Here is a 20,322-nt window from a genome sequence, read left to right as displayed (position 1 = left end):
TTATTTACTAGCTTTAGAACAGACATTGAGTTTTTATAATTTAATCAAACAACAGTGTGCAATGTCCTAAACAGTATAGAAAAAAAAACGCAAATTTGATAAGCTAAAACTTCCATCCGATTTTAGCAGCAACAAAAACATTCAATAATTATACATTTGAATACATACATATACATTTAATTATACATTTAAAAAAAGCTATGATTACCATACTATGTTTTGCAATGGTTTTTGATTGAAAAATGTTATACTAAACTAAACTTTTACATAGATATTTAAGATACATACAATTTTTTCGCATAGAAAAATGCTCAACAAAAGTGAAACAAAACTTGCCCTTAAGGCCCACATACAAAATTCAGCAAAATAATTTTACTATGTTCACAAGATGATCAAAATCAAGCCAAATTCTTTACATGAATTTCATTTCTGAGATACATAGAACGAAAGTCTTTCAAATTCAATACAAACAAGGGATCTCATTCCGTTCTAACCTTTCAAATACATATATTACACAAAAAATTCGACAACCCACTTTCGGAACCCCAATCGGAAAATTATAATACTTTCCTGTCGGAAACACTGTGAGAAAAAATGCTGCTCGCACGCAATCCTTCCATCTTTTCACCATCACAGTCAACCCCCGCAGGGCAAAGGACTTTCCAGCGGCGCGGCTGTGAGTTAACCCACCCCGGCAGGAGGTCCTGCATCGAAAGGCACTATTTACACCGCTTTGAGGTAAACATTCAGGCCACAGCCAGTATTAACCCTTCAAATTTGAATCCGTGGGTCATACTGAGACCTTGAATATTTCAACAGTAGCATTGATTAAATGATTTTTAATTGATTTCATTGTAGCTGGACCGATCTCCTGCGGGTAACGGTTCAATCGAGTTAGTGAGTCACAGGCAAAGTTAATTTGTTTCTCAACACTTAACGCAGATTAAATTGTCTCGAAGTATTTTGTAGAGAAAGACCTTGATTCGAAAGCGCTAAACGTAACTCAAACAAATTTGGTGCTTCATTCTAACGAAATCTGGTCCATGGCGAACAATTACTTCGTAACACTGTAACATGATCTGATTCCAGTGTAAATCTCCTGCCAATTGTTATAGAACTGATTGTACCCCATTCTTCGCGTCCTTTCATTAAGGGGTCTGCCAATGCCAGACGAACCATTATAATCGATCCAGGATTACAGAACGACAAAGCAATTCCCACCAGTTCCAGTCAGTTCCGGGTTTTCCGTTCGTCTCCGCCTCCAACCTTCCTAAGCGGCATTCGCTGAATGGCGACATAATCGCTTTGAGAAAACATTTGAAATAATTGCAACAAAACCCGGTCGCATAATAACACCTTTGAGTCGAAGCAAGACCCATTGTGGCACTCACCCTTCGCCTTTCCCTCCCGCACACACACACCCTCGACAGCGGGGTGATGTGAAAGTTTAGGAATCAAATTCATTCACACCATTAACATACAAAAACTACAAAAACCTTCGGAAAATGATTCGCTTTTGAACGGGACAACGGGCAGACTCCGAACAGAGGAAAAGTGTCAAACGCAAAAACGGCTCGAACGCCCACTTCCGCTACCACAACAGCAGCAGCAGAGAAAAAAGGACTTGCTTGGGTTGGTGATTGCGGTGAATAAGGATAAAACGTACTCTTCGCCACCTTACTTATTATAATAACCGAAGGCAAACGCACAGTTTTACCATCCATCGCCTCAAACAAGCAAAAAAGGATCACTTTCGAAAAGGACTTAACTGACAGCGCTGTCCAGAATAAGTAATGTGGACGACAGTTTACGGTTTTGTGGCTCTGATTGGTGTCGAAGAAGGAGCGTTTTAGCATGTATTTACACATTCATGAAAGGTGGACAAATACCACGGCGAATAGTCTGCGATCGAAGGTTCAACAAAGACAAGATGACGTCGACGTCATCAACGTCGAGGGCGGTGGCTGCAATAACGCTTTGTTACGCGGCTCTCTCGGCAAACATAATAATACATTTTAAGCCCCTCTTAGGGATTGTGTGAAAGTCCTGTTTATTGTATGAAATACCAAGAAAAAAAAATAGTGAAAAGAAACAACCTCAAGAGACGTGTTATTTTGTTTGCACGCTAATTAGGATTTTGAATGATTAGAATTTCCGGAACGACGGATTGTGGGTTCTGGTTTGGCTCATTTATTTTTGCCTTTGGCGATTTCCGCTCCTCCTTCCTGCTTACTGCGGAGAATTCCTGGTAGAAATTGGTCCCATGATGTGGGTTCTGGCTGATGCGAAGGTATGGACCGGCGTAGTCTGGAAAAAATGAATAAGTTGCAGAACGTTGAATGTGGAATTTAATCCTGAAAACTAATGAAGAAGTTAATCTTTCATTAAACATTAATTTGAGTGAAATATAAAAAACTATAAGCTCATTTCGAATTTCGATAAATGTCAAATATGTCAAAATGTTATAAATGTTCTCATTTGTTTCACGCCTCTATCCTAATACGCTTCCCCTGGTATACAGGGGAACTCTAAGAATATATACTCTCTTTTTAGGCGATTGATGCGTGCGCGCAAAAAAAATCGCGTAATTTGGAGCAAATCGTCTGAAAAAGATCGCGCCGTTACAAAATCTTTCGCTATGTGGTAAGTGTGAGTGTATATATTTGTATGTATGTGTATGTGTGTGTATGTATGTGTATGTATGTGTATGTATGTGTGTGTTACATCTTGGCTCATAAACAATATTTTCCATGTCACATATCGCGTAATTTCAAGAAAATCGCTTAAAAAAATCGTATAAAATAAAATCAAGTACAAAAAGTCGCATAAAAACAGAATTCAGTGTATCCATGTTTTGATATTAGCTTCTGTTTAAAGCAAGTGAGTGTTTTTCACATTGTAACACGTAAAAAAAGTTTGCAACATTTTCTATGAACTTTTCAGTTTTTCGACTTATCATCTTTGCATATTGTATTGTTGTGCATAAAAAATATCTAAACACTAACAGCAGGTAAAATTCCGAACGCTTGGTTCGATTAAGCAGTTCACTGAGCAGTTGGTTGGTTGGCTTCCGATGAAAAAAACAAAACTGTACGATGGTATTGGAGGTGTGCGCAACTCCATCTTTGCACTTGTTTCTAAGTCTCACTAACAATGCTTACGATAACTTGGCCAAAACTAGTCCAAATGTAGCAGAAGCGTGGGCTCAGTCCGCAAATGTGACCAGACACGCCCAATTTGGCTTCGTTGGAAGACGTTGCTGTGCTCTACTATAGCAAAACAAAATGTTTTGAAAATTTTCTCTTATGATCCTACATTTGGGCTCGGTTATCGAAAAATGCCAGACATTGTTTATGGATACTTCCAAGCAATCAATCATCACATAAAATTTCCAGCCACACTAATGTTTCATATAATAAAATTTTCCATAGCAGAATTTTGTGTAAATCCCGACAAATGTTTTGGACAGTTTTCCGAGAAGACCATTGAAGCTATTCATCAAGATTTTTTCAAAATATGGATGAATTACAAAGTTCCAGAAACCAAAGTCCCTTAAAGCTTTAAGAGGAATATAGTAGGGTGCCAGCAAAATGATCATCTCGAATTTCAAAAAAAAAACTTTATATAAAATGTTCACCTGCTCGAAAAAACATCTCAATCGGACTTAAAATGGGGTGGCGCAAAGCGATTGAAGCTTTAGCCTTTTTGAAAACCGAAAAATCACTCAAGGGGGTACGTGAAATTTCGGTTTCCGAAATTTTTTTTTTTCATGCCAAATGACTTAAAAACGCATAAAACGTCGAGAATTGGTGCCATCTGGAATTTTTTTTTTTTGCAAAACTCGACTCTCTGGGACTTGGTCGTTTATTCAATTGTGGAAGGCGGAGTTCAAAATGTTTAGAATTTATCTTTTGAAATTGATCACTTACTTACCTTACCAGTCAGCTCCAGGCGGAAGTGTCCCTTGCTGCTCGAAGAACTCGCCAATCAACTCGCCAGCCATGTCGTCTGCGGAGGCCCCGCAGGTCGTCTTCCACTTGATCGAGCCACCTTGCTCGCTGCGCGCCCCGTCGCCTTGTTCCAGTCGGGTTGTTATCAAGAACCATTTTCAACGGATTGTCGTCCGACATCCTAACGACATGCCCAGCCCACCGTAGTCTCCCAATTTTCGCCGTTTGAACGATGAGTGGTTCTCCCAGCAGCTGATGCAACTAGTGGTTCATCCGCCTCCGCCATGATCCATCTTCCATCTGCACTCCACCACAGATGGTACGCAGCACCTTTCGTTCGAAAACCCCAAGGGCGCGTTGGTCCTCCACGAGCATAGTCCACGTTTCGTGGCCGTAGAGGACTACCGGTCTGATCAGTGTTTTGTAGATGGTTAACTTCGTGCGGCGGCGGATTTTATTCGAGCGGAGTGTCCTCCGGAGTCCAAAGTAGGCACGATTTCCTGCCATAAGGCGCCGACGAATTTCTATGCTGGTGTCGTTGTCAGCAGTCACCAGTGAGCCCAGGTACACGAACTCGTCTACCACCTCGATTTCATCACCGCTAATATGAATTCGTGGCGGGAGGTTGACACTGTCTTCTCTGGAACCTCTTCCTCTCATGTACTTGGTCTTCGATGCGTTTATGTCCAGTCCAATTCGTCCGGCTTCAGCCTTCAGTCTGATGTACGTCTCCGTCATCTTTTCAAGGGTTCGTGCTACAATATCAATGTCATCGGCGAAGCCAAAGAGCTGAACAGACCTTCTAAAAACCGTGCCACTCGTGTCGATACCAGCCCTACGTATCACACCTTCCAAAGCGATGTTGAATAGCAAGCACGATAATCCATCACCTTGCCGTAAACCTCTTCGAGATTCAAAGGGACTCAAGAGTGTCCTCGAAACTCGAACTACGCACATCACCCGATCCATTGTCGACTTGACCAACCGTTTCAGTTTATCCGGAAAGCCGTAATCTCGAACGATTGTGTCGTATGCCGATTTAAAATCGATGAACAAGTGATGTGTGGGCACGTTATACTCACGGCACTTCTGTAGGACCCGCCGTACCTTGGATATTTGGTCCGTGGTGGCGCGGGCACCCATAAATCCCGCTTGGTATTGCCCCACGAATTCCCTTGCAAACGGTGATAGTCGACGGCACAGAATTTGAGAGAGTACGTGGTAGTTGCGACAATCTAACTCGTTGCCTTTTCTGTAGATGGGGCACACTGTACCCTCCATCCACTCCTCCGGTACTACCTCCTCCTCCCAAATCTTGGCAATAACCCAGTGTAGCGCCTTATTCAGTGATTCACCACCGTGTTTTAACAGCTCGCTGGAGAGTTGGTCAGCTCCAGCGGCTTTATTGTTTTTCAGCCGGCCGATCTCCTCTTTACCCTCCTGGAGGTCAGGGGCTGGGATTCTGTCGTCATCTGCGCGTACACCGAGATCTACTACCACTCCGTCGTCGTCCTCTGCTACATCACCATTAAGGTGCTCATCGTAGTACTGTCTCCACCTGTCAATCACCTCACACTTGTTCGTGAGAAGGTTGCCGCCCAGGTCCCTGCACAAGTCGGCTTGTGGCACATAGCCCTTGCGGGAACAGTTCAGCTTCTCGTAGAACTTTCGTGTGTCACGAGACGACTGGTTTAACGACGAGTGCAAACAGTTAGTGGAAAAGAAGAATGCAGCACGAGCGAGAATGCTGCAACATCAAACGAGGGCGAACGTGGAGCGCTAACGACGCGCACGGAACAGGCAAAACTCGTAAGAAGAAGCGCCAGGAGGAAGATCGAGATCGCGAGGCGATGGAGGAACTGTACCGTGCGAATGAAATTGATCACTAGTCTCTTGAAATAGCCTGTATAATGATATACACTATAACTAGCATCGAATACATTATGTTTCATTAGGGTAGTTCATTTATTCGGCATATGGTGGTTCATAATATTGTTAAAAATAAAAAAAGCACTACGGTTCGTTTGATTGGTGTGACATCTTCGACAAAGTTGTAGATAGTTATTCTGTCTTTCGAAGAAAATTACACTTGAAAAAATTTTTTTTGGAAAATTTTTTTTTCAGCTAGTTTTTTGAAAACGGCATATTTTTCTTCTGGAAAGACAAAATATTATCTAAGACTTTGCCCAAGACACTAGGCCAATCAAACAAACCGTTTCGACTGTAGACATATTTTTAATTTCCAATAGAGCACTCTATGAAGAATTAAGAATATTTTTACAGTCAAAACGGTTTATTTGATTAGCACGGTGTATCTGGCAAAGTTGTAAATAATAACTTCCCGATCAGAAAGACAAAACAAAAATGTAACAGAAGCTGTTAGTTTGTTATATGAAAAACCTTACAGATTGTGTTTTGAATTTGATCCCGTTAGGTGTTGAAATAACAGAAATGATAACAAAAACTATTCTTCTAATGTCAAACCCATATCAAACTTTGTTACTAACGGATCTGCTTTCTAACAAAATTAGATAGCATATAGAACAGTATAATAAAAACCATTGTTATAAACAGCAGGTTTTGATAGAGACGAAAAAATTGTGAGATTTGTCTCAAAACAACTTCATTCCAGGATTTATTTTTACCACTCATTCAGATTTACTTTTGCTATCAAAAGCATATGAGAAAAAACAAAATCGTATAAAATTATGTTATTTGTATCTCGTGATGATAGAGTTTTGTAATTTTTTTGTTATGCTCTTCTTATCGGGTTTGTTCTTCCAAAAAAATGTACCCCGTGCAAAATAAAATAAATTATAATAAAAAAAATCAGTTTTTTTAAATGGGCTGTTTTGGATAATTGATTTTTAACTTTCTTTTAATATTTTTTTTTTTCAAAAAACTAATAATTTGTTTTTAGAGTGTATATTTTTTTTGGAAAGACAAAACTATTATCTACAACTTTGCCCAAGACGTCACACCGCTCAAACGAACCGTGTTGGCTCAAAAAATATTTGTAATCATCAATACCTATCCGAAGTAGCATTTTTCAATAGTTTTTCAAAAATGAGTTGTTTCAAAAAATTAAACCAATAGCACAACATGGCATCTTTTGCCTATAAGAACGTCTATGCCAAGTTTCAGCCAATGGGCACGTTCACGTTCTGATGATGTAAACTTGACAGAAAATGTATGGTCGAACTGTCAAAACGACGCAAACCCAGAAACAACGAGTCAATTGTGTTGCGTATCTGTTTGAGATCCCTATACTCTCACTATCACTGAATAACATCGGAGTCTATTGTCCGATTATATAAGCCAGAGCACTGTGTGTTCCATCAAGTGTTGGCAAAGGACATTATTGTATTATTCGAAAAACAAGTGTCCTAGAGAGTAGATTTTTCGAACAAAATTAACAAAAAACATATTCCATCAGTTTCCACCGTTTCATGTACTTTTGAGACACTTGGAATCGAAAACATTTTTAAATATTCAAATTCTATGCACCTCCCGCGTGTGATTTTGCAAATGACATGAACACATCCAACATTTTCCGCGAGACACAATCTTAATATTGGTAATTTTTTTTTTTTTTTTTGCTCAGAGTAGTTTTTTGGAACATTTTGTTAATTTGTTTTGTGATATCTTGCCATTTTACATAGTATTTTTTCCAATTTAACATTGCCACCGTAACGACAATGATATAACAAATATTATATTTTAAGGAAGTTTTCTATTGGTATTCAGTGAAAAGTGATTTTTTTTTTCATTTTATACTCATTTTTACACAATATTATGAACCACCTTATGTCGAAAAAATGAACCACCCAAATGAAACATAATGTATTCGATGCTAGTTATAGTGTATATCATTATACAGGCTATTTCTAGAGACAAGCGATCAATTTCATTGAATAAATTCTAAATTGAAAAAACGACTACGTCCCAGAGAGTCGATTTTTGCAAAAAAAAATCAGATGACACCAATTCTCGACGTTTCATGCGTTTTAAAGTCAATTGGCATAAAAAAAATTTCGAAAACCGAAATTTCACGTACCCCCCTTGGGTGATTTTTCGGTTTTCAAAAAGGCCAAACTTCAATCGCTTTGCGCCACCCCATTTTGAGTCCGATTGAGCTAAAATTTTGCAAAGGGTGTTTTTCGAGCATTCGAGCACATTTTGTATAGGGTTTCTTTTTGAAATTTTCTGGTCACTTTTTTTCCATACGATGATTGACACCCTAGAATAATTTTTATTTAAATGCACAATATTAGCTGCGTGATGCTCGAAATGGATCGACATTAGGGTGGCAGCAAAAATGGTCATGGCACCGACCATGTACCTTTTGTTCGAAAAAAACCTGTGTAAAATTTCAGCTCAATCGGATATGATTTAGGGGTGCCTCAAAGTGTTCAGAGTTTCGTTGTTTAGACTCTCGAAAATAGACATCTTCTTCTTCTATCTATCTTCTATTTATATAAATGAGAAGTTTTGTATGTATGTATGTATGTATATATGTTCCAGCATAACTCTCGAAGGCCTTAACCGATTTCAACCAAACTTGGCATACGTGTTCTTTGTACAAAGGAAGTGGTCATAGAAATATTGGATAGGGGGAGGGGTCATACTTAAAAAAGCAGGGGCTGAAAAGTAATAAATTTTCATACATAATGGAAACCCTTCATTAAAATTTGATGATTTTCGGGTTCTTGGTCATATTTGGAGGCCGGAAATTGATGTTAAGAGACCGAAACATGATGTTCGATGCCATTTTCAATCCAAGATGGCGACTTCCGGTTTCTGGGAAGCCATTCAAAACTGTGGAAAACGCTTACAAACCCCCCAATGTTGGTATTTTCGGAGCAAAAATGACTCTTAAGAACACGTTATCGGTGTCTGACGATACTTTGAAACTTGGGTTGCCGACTTCCAGTTTCTGGAAATCTGCGAAAATTTATAATTTAATTATATACTCGGCCATATGGGTATTTTCGGAATCGGAATGACGTCGTCATATGAAAATCGATCATATATTTCCAAATATTGGCCTTTTTTGAAACATAGTGACGTCTGTTCGCAGCCGAAAATCGGCTTTCGTGCAAATGTTTCTAGAGAAGTGTTTCAAAACATCCAACCTGCTTTGATCCGTTTTTGGAACGATTTCTTGACTTATTTCATGCAAAATTTGATAACGGATAGTCCAAATTAGCGTTTTGGATAAAAAATATGTTTGGAAAAGTTGCTGAAGCTTAACCATAACCGAATAAAAATTTGGTTAAGAGCATCGATCAAATAAGATAAGAGCTCCTAAAATCCAGCTATTTATTTAAAAAAAAGTTTTGTATGCATGTATGTATGTATGTATGTATGTTCCAGCATAACTTTTAAATGGCTGTACCGATTTTAACCAAACTTGGCATACGTGTTCTTTGTGCTTCGGACACGGTGTGTAGCAGTGACATCTTAAGCCCTGAGGAACATCTGTGGAAAGTTTCAGCCAGGTAAAATTGTAAAAATGTCTTAAATGTCTAAAATGTCGTGTGCCAGCTGAAATACGGGCAACCAAGGGAAAATTCAAAATATCCGCACGTGCGTAATTCTCATTTCTAAAAAAAAAAAAAAATCAAAATACGTTTGAGGTAAAATAACGTCGTCGTGGTGGCACTACTCGTTTGACAGCTTTGGTAGCGTCAGAGGCAGAAGAAGACAATTATCGCAGTGAAAAGTGGTTCTACCGTGACGTGAAGCCTGCTCACAAGTAATGAAGGAAGAACAAAGAAACTCGAACTGGAACAATCGGAACAGACTCACGTGACGAACACGAACTAACGATTGTAAACTCGGGACGTGGAGCTGCCGATCTCTCAATTTCCAAGGGAGCACACGAGTGCTCTCCGAAGTATTGAAATCCCGCAGGTTCGAAGTCGTAGCGTAGCACTGCGGGAGGTGTGTTGGAAGGGCTCGATGGTACGTACGTTCCGTGTTGGTCGTGTCATCTACCAAAGCGTACAGCGTACACGGCCTAAATTTTGGAAGTACCGAAGACGACAAGGAATAATTCTACGCGCAGTTGGAGCGTGAGTACGACCACTGTCCAAAACATGTGTCGAAATCGTCATCGGGGATTTCAACGCTCAGGTCAGCCAAGAAGAAAAATACAACCGGCGATTGGAAGGTTTAGGACGTACCAGCTGTCCAACGAAATGGGCCTAAGATTTATCGACTTTGCCGTCTCCAAGAACATGGCTGTGCTAAGTACCTGCTTCCAGCACAACCTTTACACCAGTACACCGAATCAGACAGAAACACAGATCGTCCACGTTCTGATTGATTATAGGCACTTCTCAGACATCATCGAAGTCAGATCCTCTAGTAGCGCTAACGTCGACTCGGACCACTATCTGATGATGGTTATTAAGATGTTCTCTAAAGTGAAAGACTGAAAAATTAGATTTTGAAACATATTGTCATTCTTTGAGGATTTTTATATACTAATTTTTTGACGTTGACTAACGTCTATATCGAAGTGAGGCCCCTGAATTTGAAAATCTAGTAATTCAACCAGGGAAAACCAGAGAAAAGTGGTCAGGTTTTGAGCGCTTATTTTGCAGTCATCTATAATCAGGTTTTCGAGGTTTTGGCATCAATCGATCAGAAATTCTTTTACGGTTAAATTTATGTAACAAAAACAAACTATTGTTTGAGATACACTATTGAAAAATTGGTAATTAATATCGATTGTCTAAATCATACCGCGCAGCCAATCACTACCTCTCTTCCCAAGCACAGTCGACACTAACGGATACAATCGATCTGACTTTGTTGTTATTGTTGTTGTCACTTTCTGTTTCCGATGTTTATGCTGCTGCTAGCGGAAAAAACCTTGCAAATATGCATCTTTTTGTTGGTGTTAATTTTACGACAGCGGCCGGCGCCCCATCATTTTAATTCTAAAACCGCACCAGTGACATGCGAACGCTAGGTGATAGCAGCTGAAAGGAGGAAAGACAAAATAGTACCGGTCATCTCGTGGCGGTTTCACCCGTAATGCTGGTGGCTTTTGTAGTAAATGGCTACTGCAAAACACTTAAATGGCTGGAATTCTGGACGGACTAACCAGGAAACTATAATCGGCAACTGGCACCTTCTGGTGCCTCGAAATTTTTGTACAGAAGCGGCTAATTGAATTTTCTGTTTCACCAAATGCTGCTGCTAGCGGAAAAAACCTTGCAAAAATGCATGTTTGTGTTTGTGTTAATATTACGACAGCGGCCGGCGCAGCTTTCAAGAAACATTTGTCTCTACCATTCCATCATCTATGTAGCCCCTCCTTCTTTCTAATTATCTGACGAAGCCTTGGTATAAAACGTATCGTTCGAACGTTTCACCCCATCAGTTTCATTATTAAACCGTACCGGATACATACGGACGCTTGGTGTTAGCAGCTAAAAGGAGGAAAAACAAAATAGTACCGGTCATCTCGTGCCGGTTTCACCCGTAATGCTGGTGGCTACTGCAAAATATTAAAATGGCTGGAATTCTGGACAGAAACCAGTAAATAGGGACGTTGCGATACCATTAAACATCGATACTTAGGATCGATACCTGTATCGAGAGCCAGTACTGATTTTCCGATAGTATCGAGGCTAACGTATCGATACCTAAAAGTATCGTTGCGCGATACCAGTTCATTCAAAATATAACTCATAATTCTTTTTTATTATTTAAAAGATAAAACGTTTAATTCAAATAAACCATTTATATAACCCATTTTACGAGACGTTTTTGAACTCAATCTATGAATGAAATTTTGACAGAAAGCTAGGAACCGCTGACATAACGCACGTAAAAGCAACATCATCAACAGCAGAATACGTAACACCTGTCAGTTCGTAAAATGGTCTCTAAATTTACTGAATCTAGAAACACCAGCTTCTGCAGACACTTAGTCGAAAGTCAATTACGCTTTTCCTTAATAATTGATCCTGTTTTCAAAAGAACCGCATGCATGGCTCTGTAGATTTTACCTTCGGATCTGCATGACCGTAGAAAAGGATCGTTCCCGTAGGTTAATCTACAGAAATTTCTGTTAAATTGGCATTGCCGATGAGATGGCATGCATGCATACGATGCATCAAAATGGCACAGGAAACAGCAAGTTTTCTGCTTCGTTCGTTCTTCTTTACAGGGTTGTTTTGGGTTTTTTTGATACTGAGAGGTGTGTATCGATATTAATGAAGTATCGCTGATAAAACATCGATACCAAAAATGCGAGTATCGGAAGTAGAAGGATCGATTCTGTATTAGTATCGGTGGTATCGCAACGTCCCTACCAGTAAACAAGAAATCGGCAACCTCGCAGTTTTATAATAGAAGCGGTTAGTTGAATTTTATGTTTTACAATTGCTGCTGCTAGCGGAAAAAAACCTTGCAAAAATGCATGTTTATGTTGATGTTAATTTCACGACAGCGCTAGGTGTTAGCAGCTGAAAGGAGGAAAGACAAAATAGTACTGGTCATCTCGTGGTGGCTTTAGTAGTAAATGGCTAGTGCAAAATACTAAAATGGCTGGAATTCTGGACGGACTAACCAGTAAACGAGAATAATCGGCAACTGGTACCTTTTGGTGCCTCGAAATTTCATTACAGAAGTTTTGTAAAAGAAGCGTTGCAATTCCCTCTACTATTTGCTTCAATGGAATATTTTTTTTATAAGAATACGGTAGTCAACGTCATGCGGTCGTGTCTTGAATACCACCCTCCTACTTTTTCTAAAGACAGTATGTCAATAACACCAGTATTTGGAGATGAAAAAAGAAAAAAGTACCAATATAGCATTTTAACAACCCCATCCCCTACAGTCTAAGAGACCATACATAAAAGTGTAAAATATCAAAAATGTCTAAAACGTCGAGTCAAAAATTATTAAAGAACATCAGAAAGAATTAAAACGTGTTGAAGAGTGTATATATTGTCAAATTGTTGGATGTTCAAATAATAAAGTACGCTGAAGTTGCTTTGTACACGGTTACGTGTTACGTATGCAAACTGACGGATGCGTGTTACGTATGCAAAACTGCGTAAGTTCCGGAATCTATGCAAAAATAATTTATCAGCAGAGCTAATTCCACCTAGAAATCAGGATGAAAACAGAATAAAAGCTTAGATAACATCATTGTCTATTTTTTTTTTCCTCATCTATTACATCATTGTCTATTCGGTAATCAAATTTTGATTACCGTTACTTCGAATGAGCAATATGAATTACATAATTATAAAAACAATACTTTATAATAATTACGAAATCAGCGTAAACAAGCTGCGTTAATTCTCAAATTTGTGGTAAAACCCGCATGAATTCCCAAATACACCAAGCGTCTCAAATATATCAAGCGTGCAAAATGAATGTAGTCTAGAAACTTTAAAAAATGACAAAATTTTTTTTTTGAGTTTGAAACAAGTCAAAAATGCCATTTAAAATGTTAAAAATGTCAACAATCGCCACTCCTCTAGATTTTTAAAATTTGTCTCGAATTTCTGAATTCGATACTTTTTTCAAGATCTTCTTTTGAGAATCTTGATTCTTTCGTTCAAAATTCTCTTGATTCGATCTTTTTTTGGTTTGAGTCACAATGTTTCTAGTTGAAAAAAATAATAAAACTGTCGCTCTAGATGCATACTTACCAGTCATCGGTTTCCAAACAACGCCATTCGCCTCACTACTGGGAACTCCAGTGGCGCAGAAACTGGTCCACAGATCTACCATCATGTGGGAAATTTCCGCATCCTTCTCGCTCAACCCAGGTTTCCCTGGAGGGAACGGAAACAAGTACAGCAAATCATCAGAATGGTGAACTCCACCACGAAAAGGGTAGTGCGATGTGTCAGCACCGTATCCGAAGCGAGTTTGGTCTCCTGAATAGTCGAACGTGTACAGGAAAGTTCCACTTGGGTTAGCCAAACTATTGACTTGAGCTTCCCGCAGAAGCGGGGCTTTAACGGTAGCTGTTCCTATCATCTGCAATAAGGATCTTGAGAATATTACTTTTAAAGAAAGAGGGTAACTTACGTCAATAAGACCATCCTTCAGTCTGTCGAAATCACCACTTTCCAATTGATCCATACTGAACAATGTACTAATTTGATACCCCACCAAGACTCCGGTTGGATCATCGATACCAAGAATTTGATTGATTCTATCCAACAATCTATGCTTGACAAAGGTTCGATTCGCCAGCAAACCACTTCCCATTAGTGCGTCGTAAATAGATGTTAACAAAAAGGTTCCCTCATGCTCGACCACTCCAGCCATCATCGGGAGACCTCGACGAGGGTTTCCTGCTTCCAGCGGTACACGCGGAATGAGTCCGTAATAATCCTGAACAATAAACCGATTTCCACCAACCTGTCGCAGGCCCTTATTTTTTGTAGTTTTCATTTTGTGTGCAACGAAACTACTCAACAGACGCCCTGCGTCAATCCCACGAAGACATTCTTGAACTGCCTCGAAGTTCTGTGGAAAAACGTGTTTTCTTATTAATCTTCAAACCAGATTTGAGGCTAACCTTCTCACTGTGTTCAGCGCTTGTTGAACAACCAGTAATCGTGGCAATTTTGAGCGTATTACCGACCGGATCCATGTCCCAAACCCACGGAGAACTTGAAGCTCCAGATTGTAAGATCACCTTATGGAACAAACCGTCGGGAACTAGAGGACTGTACAACAGTGCCGAGACGGCAGCCGCTCCGGCAGACTGGCCAAACAATGTAACATTTTCATCATCGCCACCGAACTTCCGAATATTACTTTGCACCCATTCGAGGGCGAGTTTAATATCCAGCAGACCCACATTGCCGGGCATCCCCTCAGTTTTCAACGCCAAAAATCCAAACGGTCCAAAGCGATACTGGACGACTACCAGAACTATTTCCTTCTCCAGCAAGAATTCTCCAGTCTGAACTGTACCACCGTCTCTGCTGGCACTTCGGCCTTGAAGAAACACCATTACTGGATTTCTGCTTGAGAGCTGAAAATTTAGCCTTAATTATTTTTGCTCGGATGCCTAAAAAAGACGCTCACATCACCAGTAAACACGGAAAGAGTCAAACAATCCTCCAAATCTTGCACCGAACTTTGCGACGAATTCAAAGACACCGTTGTCAGCTGCGGACATGGTAATCCAAAGTGCGAAACATTGCGTACCCCCCGCCAAGGAAGCGCCTTCCGTGGAGCCTGCGACGAAAATACTAAAACCAATCACAGCCATTGTAAACATACTGCGCAAAACCTACCCGAAACCGGTACTCTCCGGCCGTTGTTTCTCCATACGGAATGCTCAAAAACTGATAGATAGAACGTCGACTAAAAGCACTCACGGTCTGGGACCCACGCAGGATACCCAGTTCAGGTAAATTCACTTCCGGTACGCTGTTGGCGCCATAACGCTGATAGAGAACCACGAATAAAATTATCACTTTCATACCGGCAAAAATTAAACGCCTCCGAAGAGTCCGAAATTCTGACTGAAACTAATCTAAACATGACTTAATGTATACTGGAATCACTGACTGACTGACTGATCGGACTGAGAGAGTATGCTATTTCGGTGTTCCTCATCAAATACGCGCCACTCATTCACAAGGACGTTCGAGGATGGAATTCTCTGCTTGGGATCAGTGAATATTGGCTTCCGCGATGAGCACATGACTCATAGACACAGACTCAAAACGAAGCTCTATCTAGACAAAACATTTCGCGATGTCATTCACCTCGATTGCATTTGTATGATGTTTGGTGGTACGGAAGGATTGAATTTTATTTTTGCGGGTTTTCTTTCTTTTATTTTTTGTTCAATTGCTTGATACATTTGAAAGAATTTATTTTACATTCATGGAAAATTGTTGATGAATGTTGAATGAATACAATTCGCATTACTATTAATTTTAGGGCTAACCAATCCATTACAGTCAAACCTGTTTTTGTGCAAGGGATAGGGACCGCTCGAAATAAATCGCATAAAAAATCACTTGAGACTTCACGTGCAGCTATAAAACAATGTTTCCACAACATTATTGAAAAAATATTTATTATGCGGTGGATAGGGACCGCATAAAAAAAATTTCATACAAAAATAACTCAAAAAGTAATGTTTCTGATTTAGAATACCTATGAGAACAATTTTAAAACATCTGATTGGTAAACGTAATTTTTTAAAACATACTAATCTTTTGTAGGCTAGTAATACGTGACTTTTCTTTCGTAAAACTGGCTCAAATAGTAATTTTTTGATGCAACACTTATGTAATGCGTTGAAATTCATTCCAAGGATCGAAAAAACTAAACGGCTGGAAATCTTGTCGGATGTGGTCCTTTTTCATATACCGCACAAAAAAAATCGCACAAATAAATTCACCGCATAAAAAAAGTCGCTTAAAAAATATTTCGCACAAAAAAGTCGCATAAAAAGCAGGTTTGACTATACTTTTTACAGATAAAGCATTTCTTCATCCCTTTGTAACAGAAACGACGCCTCTTGCGTCTCCGGACGAATATCCGTCTGTAGTATGCAAGAGACTCATTGGCAATTGTATGCAAGTTTTCACACAAGCCAGCCTTGTTAGCAATCCAAGCCATCTCGTGGTTCGACTGCGAACCAGACTAGAATATTTCAGGTCTGATTTGTGAACAAGTCCTATCAACATGCAAGCTAACTATGTGAAAGTTTATTGTCCCACGCGGTTTTTTTGCGATATTTGTACATCTATATACTGCCCATAATCGCATATCAGCCCCAGCTTCATTTTCATCAAGTTGACAAAACAACGCGTAAAGGTATTTTTCTTCCTTAAGTTATTCAGCTGTTGAGCGTGGTTCATTCCCATATTTCGACATAATATAATGAGATAGACATTTACCATAACTTCTCTAGAAGAACGACAAAAATGCAGGCTGGACTGGTATGCGATTATAGGCAGTATATGTCTGGTCAACGAATTCTGCGGTTCTCCTGACAAGCGTTATTTCTTCGGAATAATTCCAATTTATAAACATTAATAAAGGAACTTTTCTCATTAAAATTCGAAGCTGTTTCGAAATAGTTTTTGTATCGAATGTTTGCTAATCTTTTCATTTTTGCTGTCAAGAACAAACCATCGAAAAAACTGATAGCTTGCTTCATGCAATTATACATTTCAGTCACCAATCGACGATAAACGATAATTATTAATTTTGCAAACTATGAACACTAACAATCCTAACATTCAGAAATATTAGAATAAAATTATCAGGTATTTGGACGAATATGAACACTTAAAAAGAATAAATACATCTGAATTTCCTGTCTTTGTTTTTGCAGCCTCGTATTCCACGATATAATTGCATTAGGCTTCAACGTAGTCAAAAACAAATTGATTTTCAAGTTTCAATGATGTAGACACGTTTTGTAGGGAATGGCTTCTTGAAGCAAACCTTTCTAGGATATAGTACCAGAATTGTACGTAGATAACAATTTCAAGTAGACGCATTTTGTTACGAAATCGAATGGCTTAATTTTTCGCCGGATCATAGTCTTCTGAACGTTCTACTATGCATAAGATTTCGCCTGACGCCGAATGAACAAAAATGCGTTCCAAATTTGTATAGAGCCGCGTAAAAAGAGACTATAGACTGTTCCGAAAATTATAAATACATCTTCTTTCTTGAATAAAACAAAAAAAACAGAATTTTTCGGGTCATTTTATTCTGAAATATAGATAATAAGTGTTTTCTTTCCAGTTTCAATTCAAGTTGGGATTATTTTTCGTAGGATACGCGAGTTCTCTAACTTTTCTCTTAACACTACTCATAAGCTTTTGCACAGTGTGTTCTCCGACCATTTTTACCACTTTAAGCCAATCTTTTTTAAATTTTTCAGCATTGTCCGCTGGTATGACATATTTCCTCAGCTTTGCCTTGGTCAAAGCCCAAAAAGTTTCAATAGGGCGAATTTCAGGGCAGTTTGGAGGATTCATCTCCTTTGGGACACATGTGACATTATTTGTTTTATACCACCCTAGTGCATCCTTAGAGTAATGACAGGAAGCAAGATCGGGCCAAAAGATTGGAGGATTGATATGCTTTTCTGCAAACACTCTTTCACGTAAATTTTACCATTCATTTTGTTATTCGTAATGAATGGACGAGATATTTTCCCACATTCACAAATGGCCTGCCAAACCATTACCTTCTTGCCGAATTTTTCGGTGTAAATGGCTTTCACTGATCCAGGGACATCCTTTCCCTTCGGTGATGTATAAAATTGCGGTCCTGGCAGAGTCTTATAGTCCAGTTTTATGTAGGTTTCGTCATCCATGATAACACACCCCATTTTTTTGGTCAGAAGTTTGTCATAAAGCTTCCAAGCTCTCGGTTTCACAGATTCAGCTTGTTTTGGATTTCGTTTTGGCTGCTTCTGCTTCCGACGGGTCTGCAGACCCATTCTTCCCTTGGCACGCATAACGTTACTCGCCGAGGTTCCAAGCTTTCTCGCCACATCTCGTACTAATACTGAAGGATGCCGCTTGTAGTATTCCTTAACCTTTTTGTCCATAGTGGGATCAACAGGCCCGGGTTTTCTACCACGTCTTGAGGCATCAGTAAATGTGCACTCTTCACATCACTTCCGCAATGCGGTTTGAACTGCTCCGACACTTATACCTTCTTCTCTGGCTAATTTGCTTATAGAAAGACCACTCACGGTGCCCCATTTGTGCACAATTCGCTTTCTTTGCTCGGGAGAAAGGCCACGCATTGTCAAAATTTCGCACTAAATGTTAGAAAAAATGACAGCATCTGTTTCTTTTGGATGTAAACAACAGGACGCAGCCAACGTTTGGTTCAATACTGCACGTTATTTGAAATGACGGTTGATCGTAAGTGTATTTATAATTATCGGAACGGTCTATAAATTGAGCTGAATTGAGAATTGAGTTAAAACAATAACGTAAAAAACTGTCCCAAAATGTTTTAACTTTGACTGAATATTATAGTAATCAGCTAAACCCCGAAATGCAATATTATTAATTTTTGGTATTTACACCAAAAATTTTATTTTAAAACGGATAACCTGATTGGATTGATACCTTGTACCGTTTTTAAGTTATTGAAGAAGGCAACCCGCGTAAAACAACCTGACTGTATTTGGTTTTACAAATGCGCTCTGTAATATTTTCAGACTTTCTCTGTTATGATGTCAATTATTTCGGAAGATGGATAGGTCATATGTCCACTTTTTTATTTCCGTGCATCTCAAATGGGTCATATTCCATTGTCCGACGATCTGATAAGAGCCGTCCTTTAGCTGACAAACTCAGAGCCAAAATTGAAATTATCAATATGAAGAAACAATTACCCGCGTGAAAAAATAAAAAAAAAGTCGCCGATTAAGACTTATGACCTTTTAATGACGAGTATCAAAGGAATGACTCAAATAATCACAAAATAGGTATTGTTCGGTCTGGGGAGAACTCTTGCTATAGCAAAGTGGACTGTATTCGGTGGAACGAGCATAGGGAGTAAGTATCAATCAATCAACGCTTGGAAGCTCTGGAAAGAACTGGGATTTGACTTTGCTCCTTGCCGAGGACGAAAAACTATACCAGAGTTGAACACAGTTGATATTTCTCAACTACTTTTATTTTCTTCTTCTTCCTACTGCTGATGCTTACAGACCGATGGTTGAAACAAAACTAAAAAACTTCACGATGCGACCGCTGCTTTTATAGCGTCGCGCTGGGGGTGGGGTTTGGTGGTCTTCGCTGATTGGTTGTTCGATTTCTGTTGGAATGAATACCGATGCCGCGTATGTTGTCGACAGTAACAATATAGCAGTGAATGATCTGCTTTCGACGGAGACGGAACATTCTCCCCCCGGTTGAGGTTACTCAACTTTATCAAGACATGGAACACTATCTTCTGTGGGCAGGACCGAAATCTTGTTAATGGGGCGTCGGAAGACGGAACCTCCAACCACGACGTCAACGGTACGAACTACACCGTCGTCACCAGGGTAAACGGCTGTTATTCGACCCAACTTCCAGTTGAGTGGGGCCTGGTTTCGATCATGAAGCAACACAATCATATTGTTACGGATGTTTGGTGTGGCACGCAGATTCTTCTTTCGGGGTTGGAGCGTATTTAGGTAGTCACGACTCCACGCTCGCCAAAAATGTTCCCGCAACAGTTGTACGTGCTGCCATCGCGTAAGACGGGTTGCCTTGATGTCCTCTAAAGATGGTTCTGGGATGGCAGTAAGAGGGCGTCCAAATAAATAGTGGGCAGGTGTGATAACCGTTGGAGACGGAGAAAAGTGGTCGAGAGTTCATCACAGCCTCGA

The 20,322-nt window shown here is 39.6% G+C and overlaps 1 protein-coding gene across 1 annotated transcript; it reads right to left on the bottom strand.

The window, feature by feature from the left end:
* Nucleotides 1–2,013: 2,013 nt before the first annotated feature.
* On the bottom strand, nt 2,014–15,461 carry LOC129723706 (glutactin-like). Its single transcript, XM_055678077.1, has 6 exons — nt 15,242–15,461; nt 15,030–15,182; nt 14,515–14,976; nt 14,019–14,462; nt 13,634–13,967; nt 2,014–2,307 (listed from the first exon to the last, which is right to left on the bottom strand). The coding sequence occupies exons 1-6, from the start codon at nt 15,428–15,430 to the stop codon at nt 2,126–2,128; spliced, it is 1,764 nt and encodes a 587-aa protein (XP_055534052.1). The 5' UTR covers nt 15,431–15,461; the 3' UTR covers nt 2,014–2,125.
* Between the last annotated feature and the right edge of the window lie 4,861 nt (nt 15,462–20,322).

Source organism: Wyeomyia smithii, chromosome 2, assembly GCF_029784165.1.
Source record: "Wyeomyia smithii strain HCP4-BCI-WySm-NY-G18 chromosome 2, ASM2978416v1, whole genome shotgun sequence".
Taxonomy (NCBI): domain Eukaryota; kingdom Metazoa; phylum Arthropoda; class Insecta; order Diptera; family Culicidae; genus Wyeomyia; species Wyeomyia smithii.
Note: the sequence above shows the minus strand (reverse complement) of the source record. Positions and strands in the feature narration are given on the sequence as shown.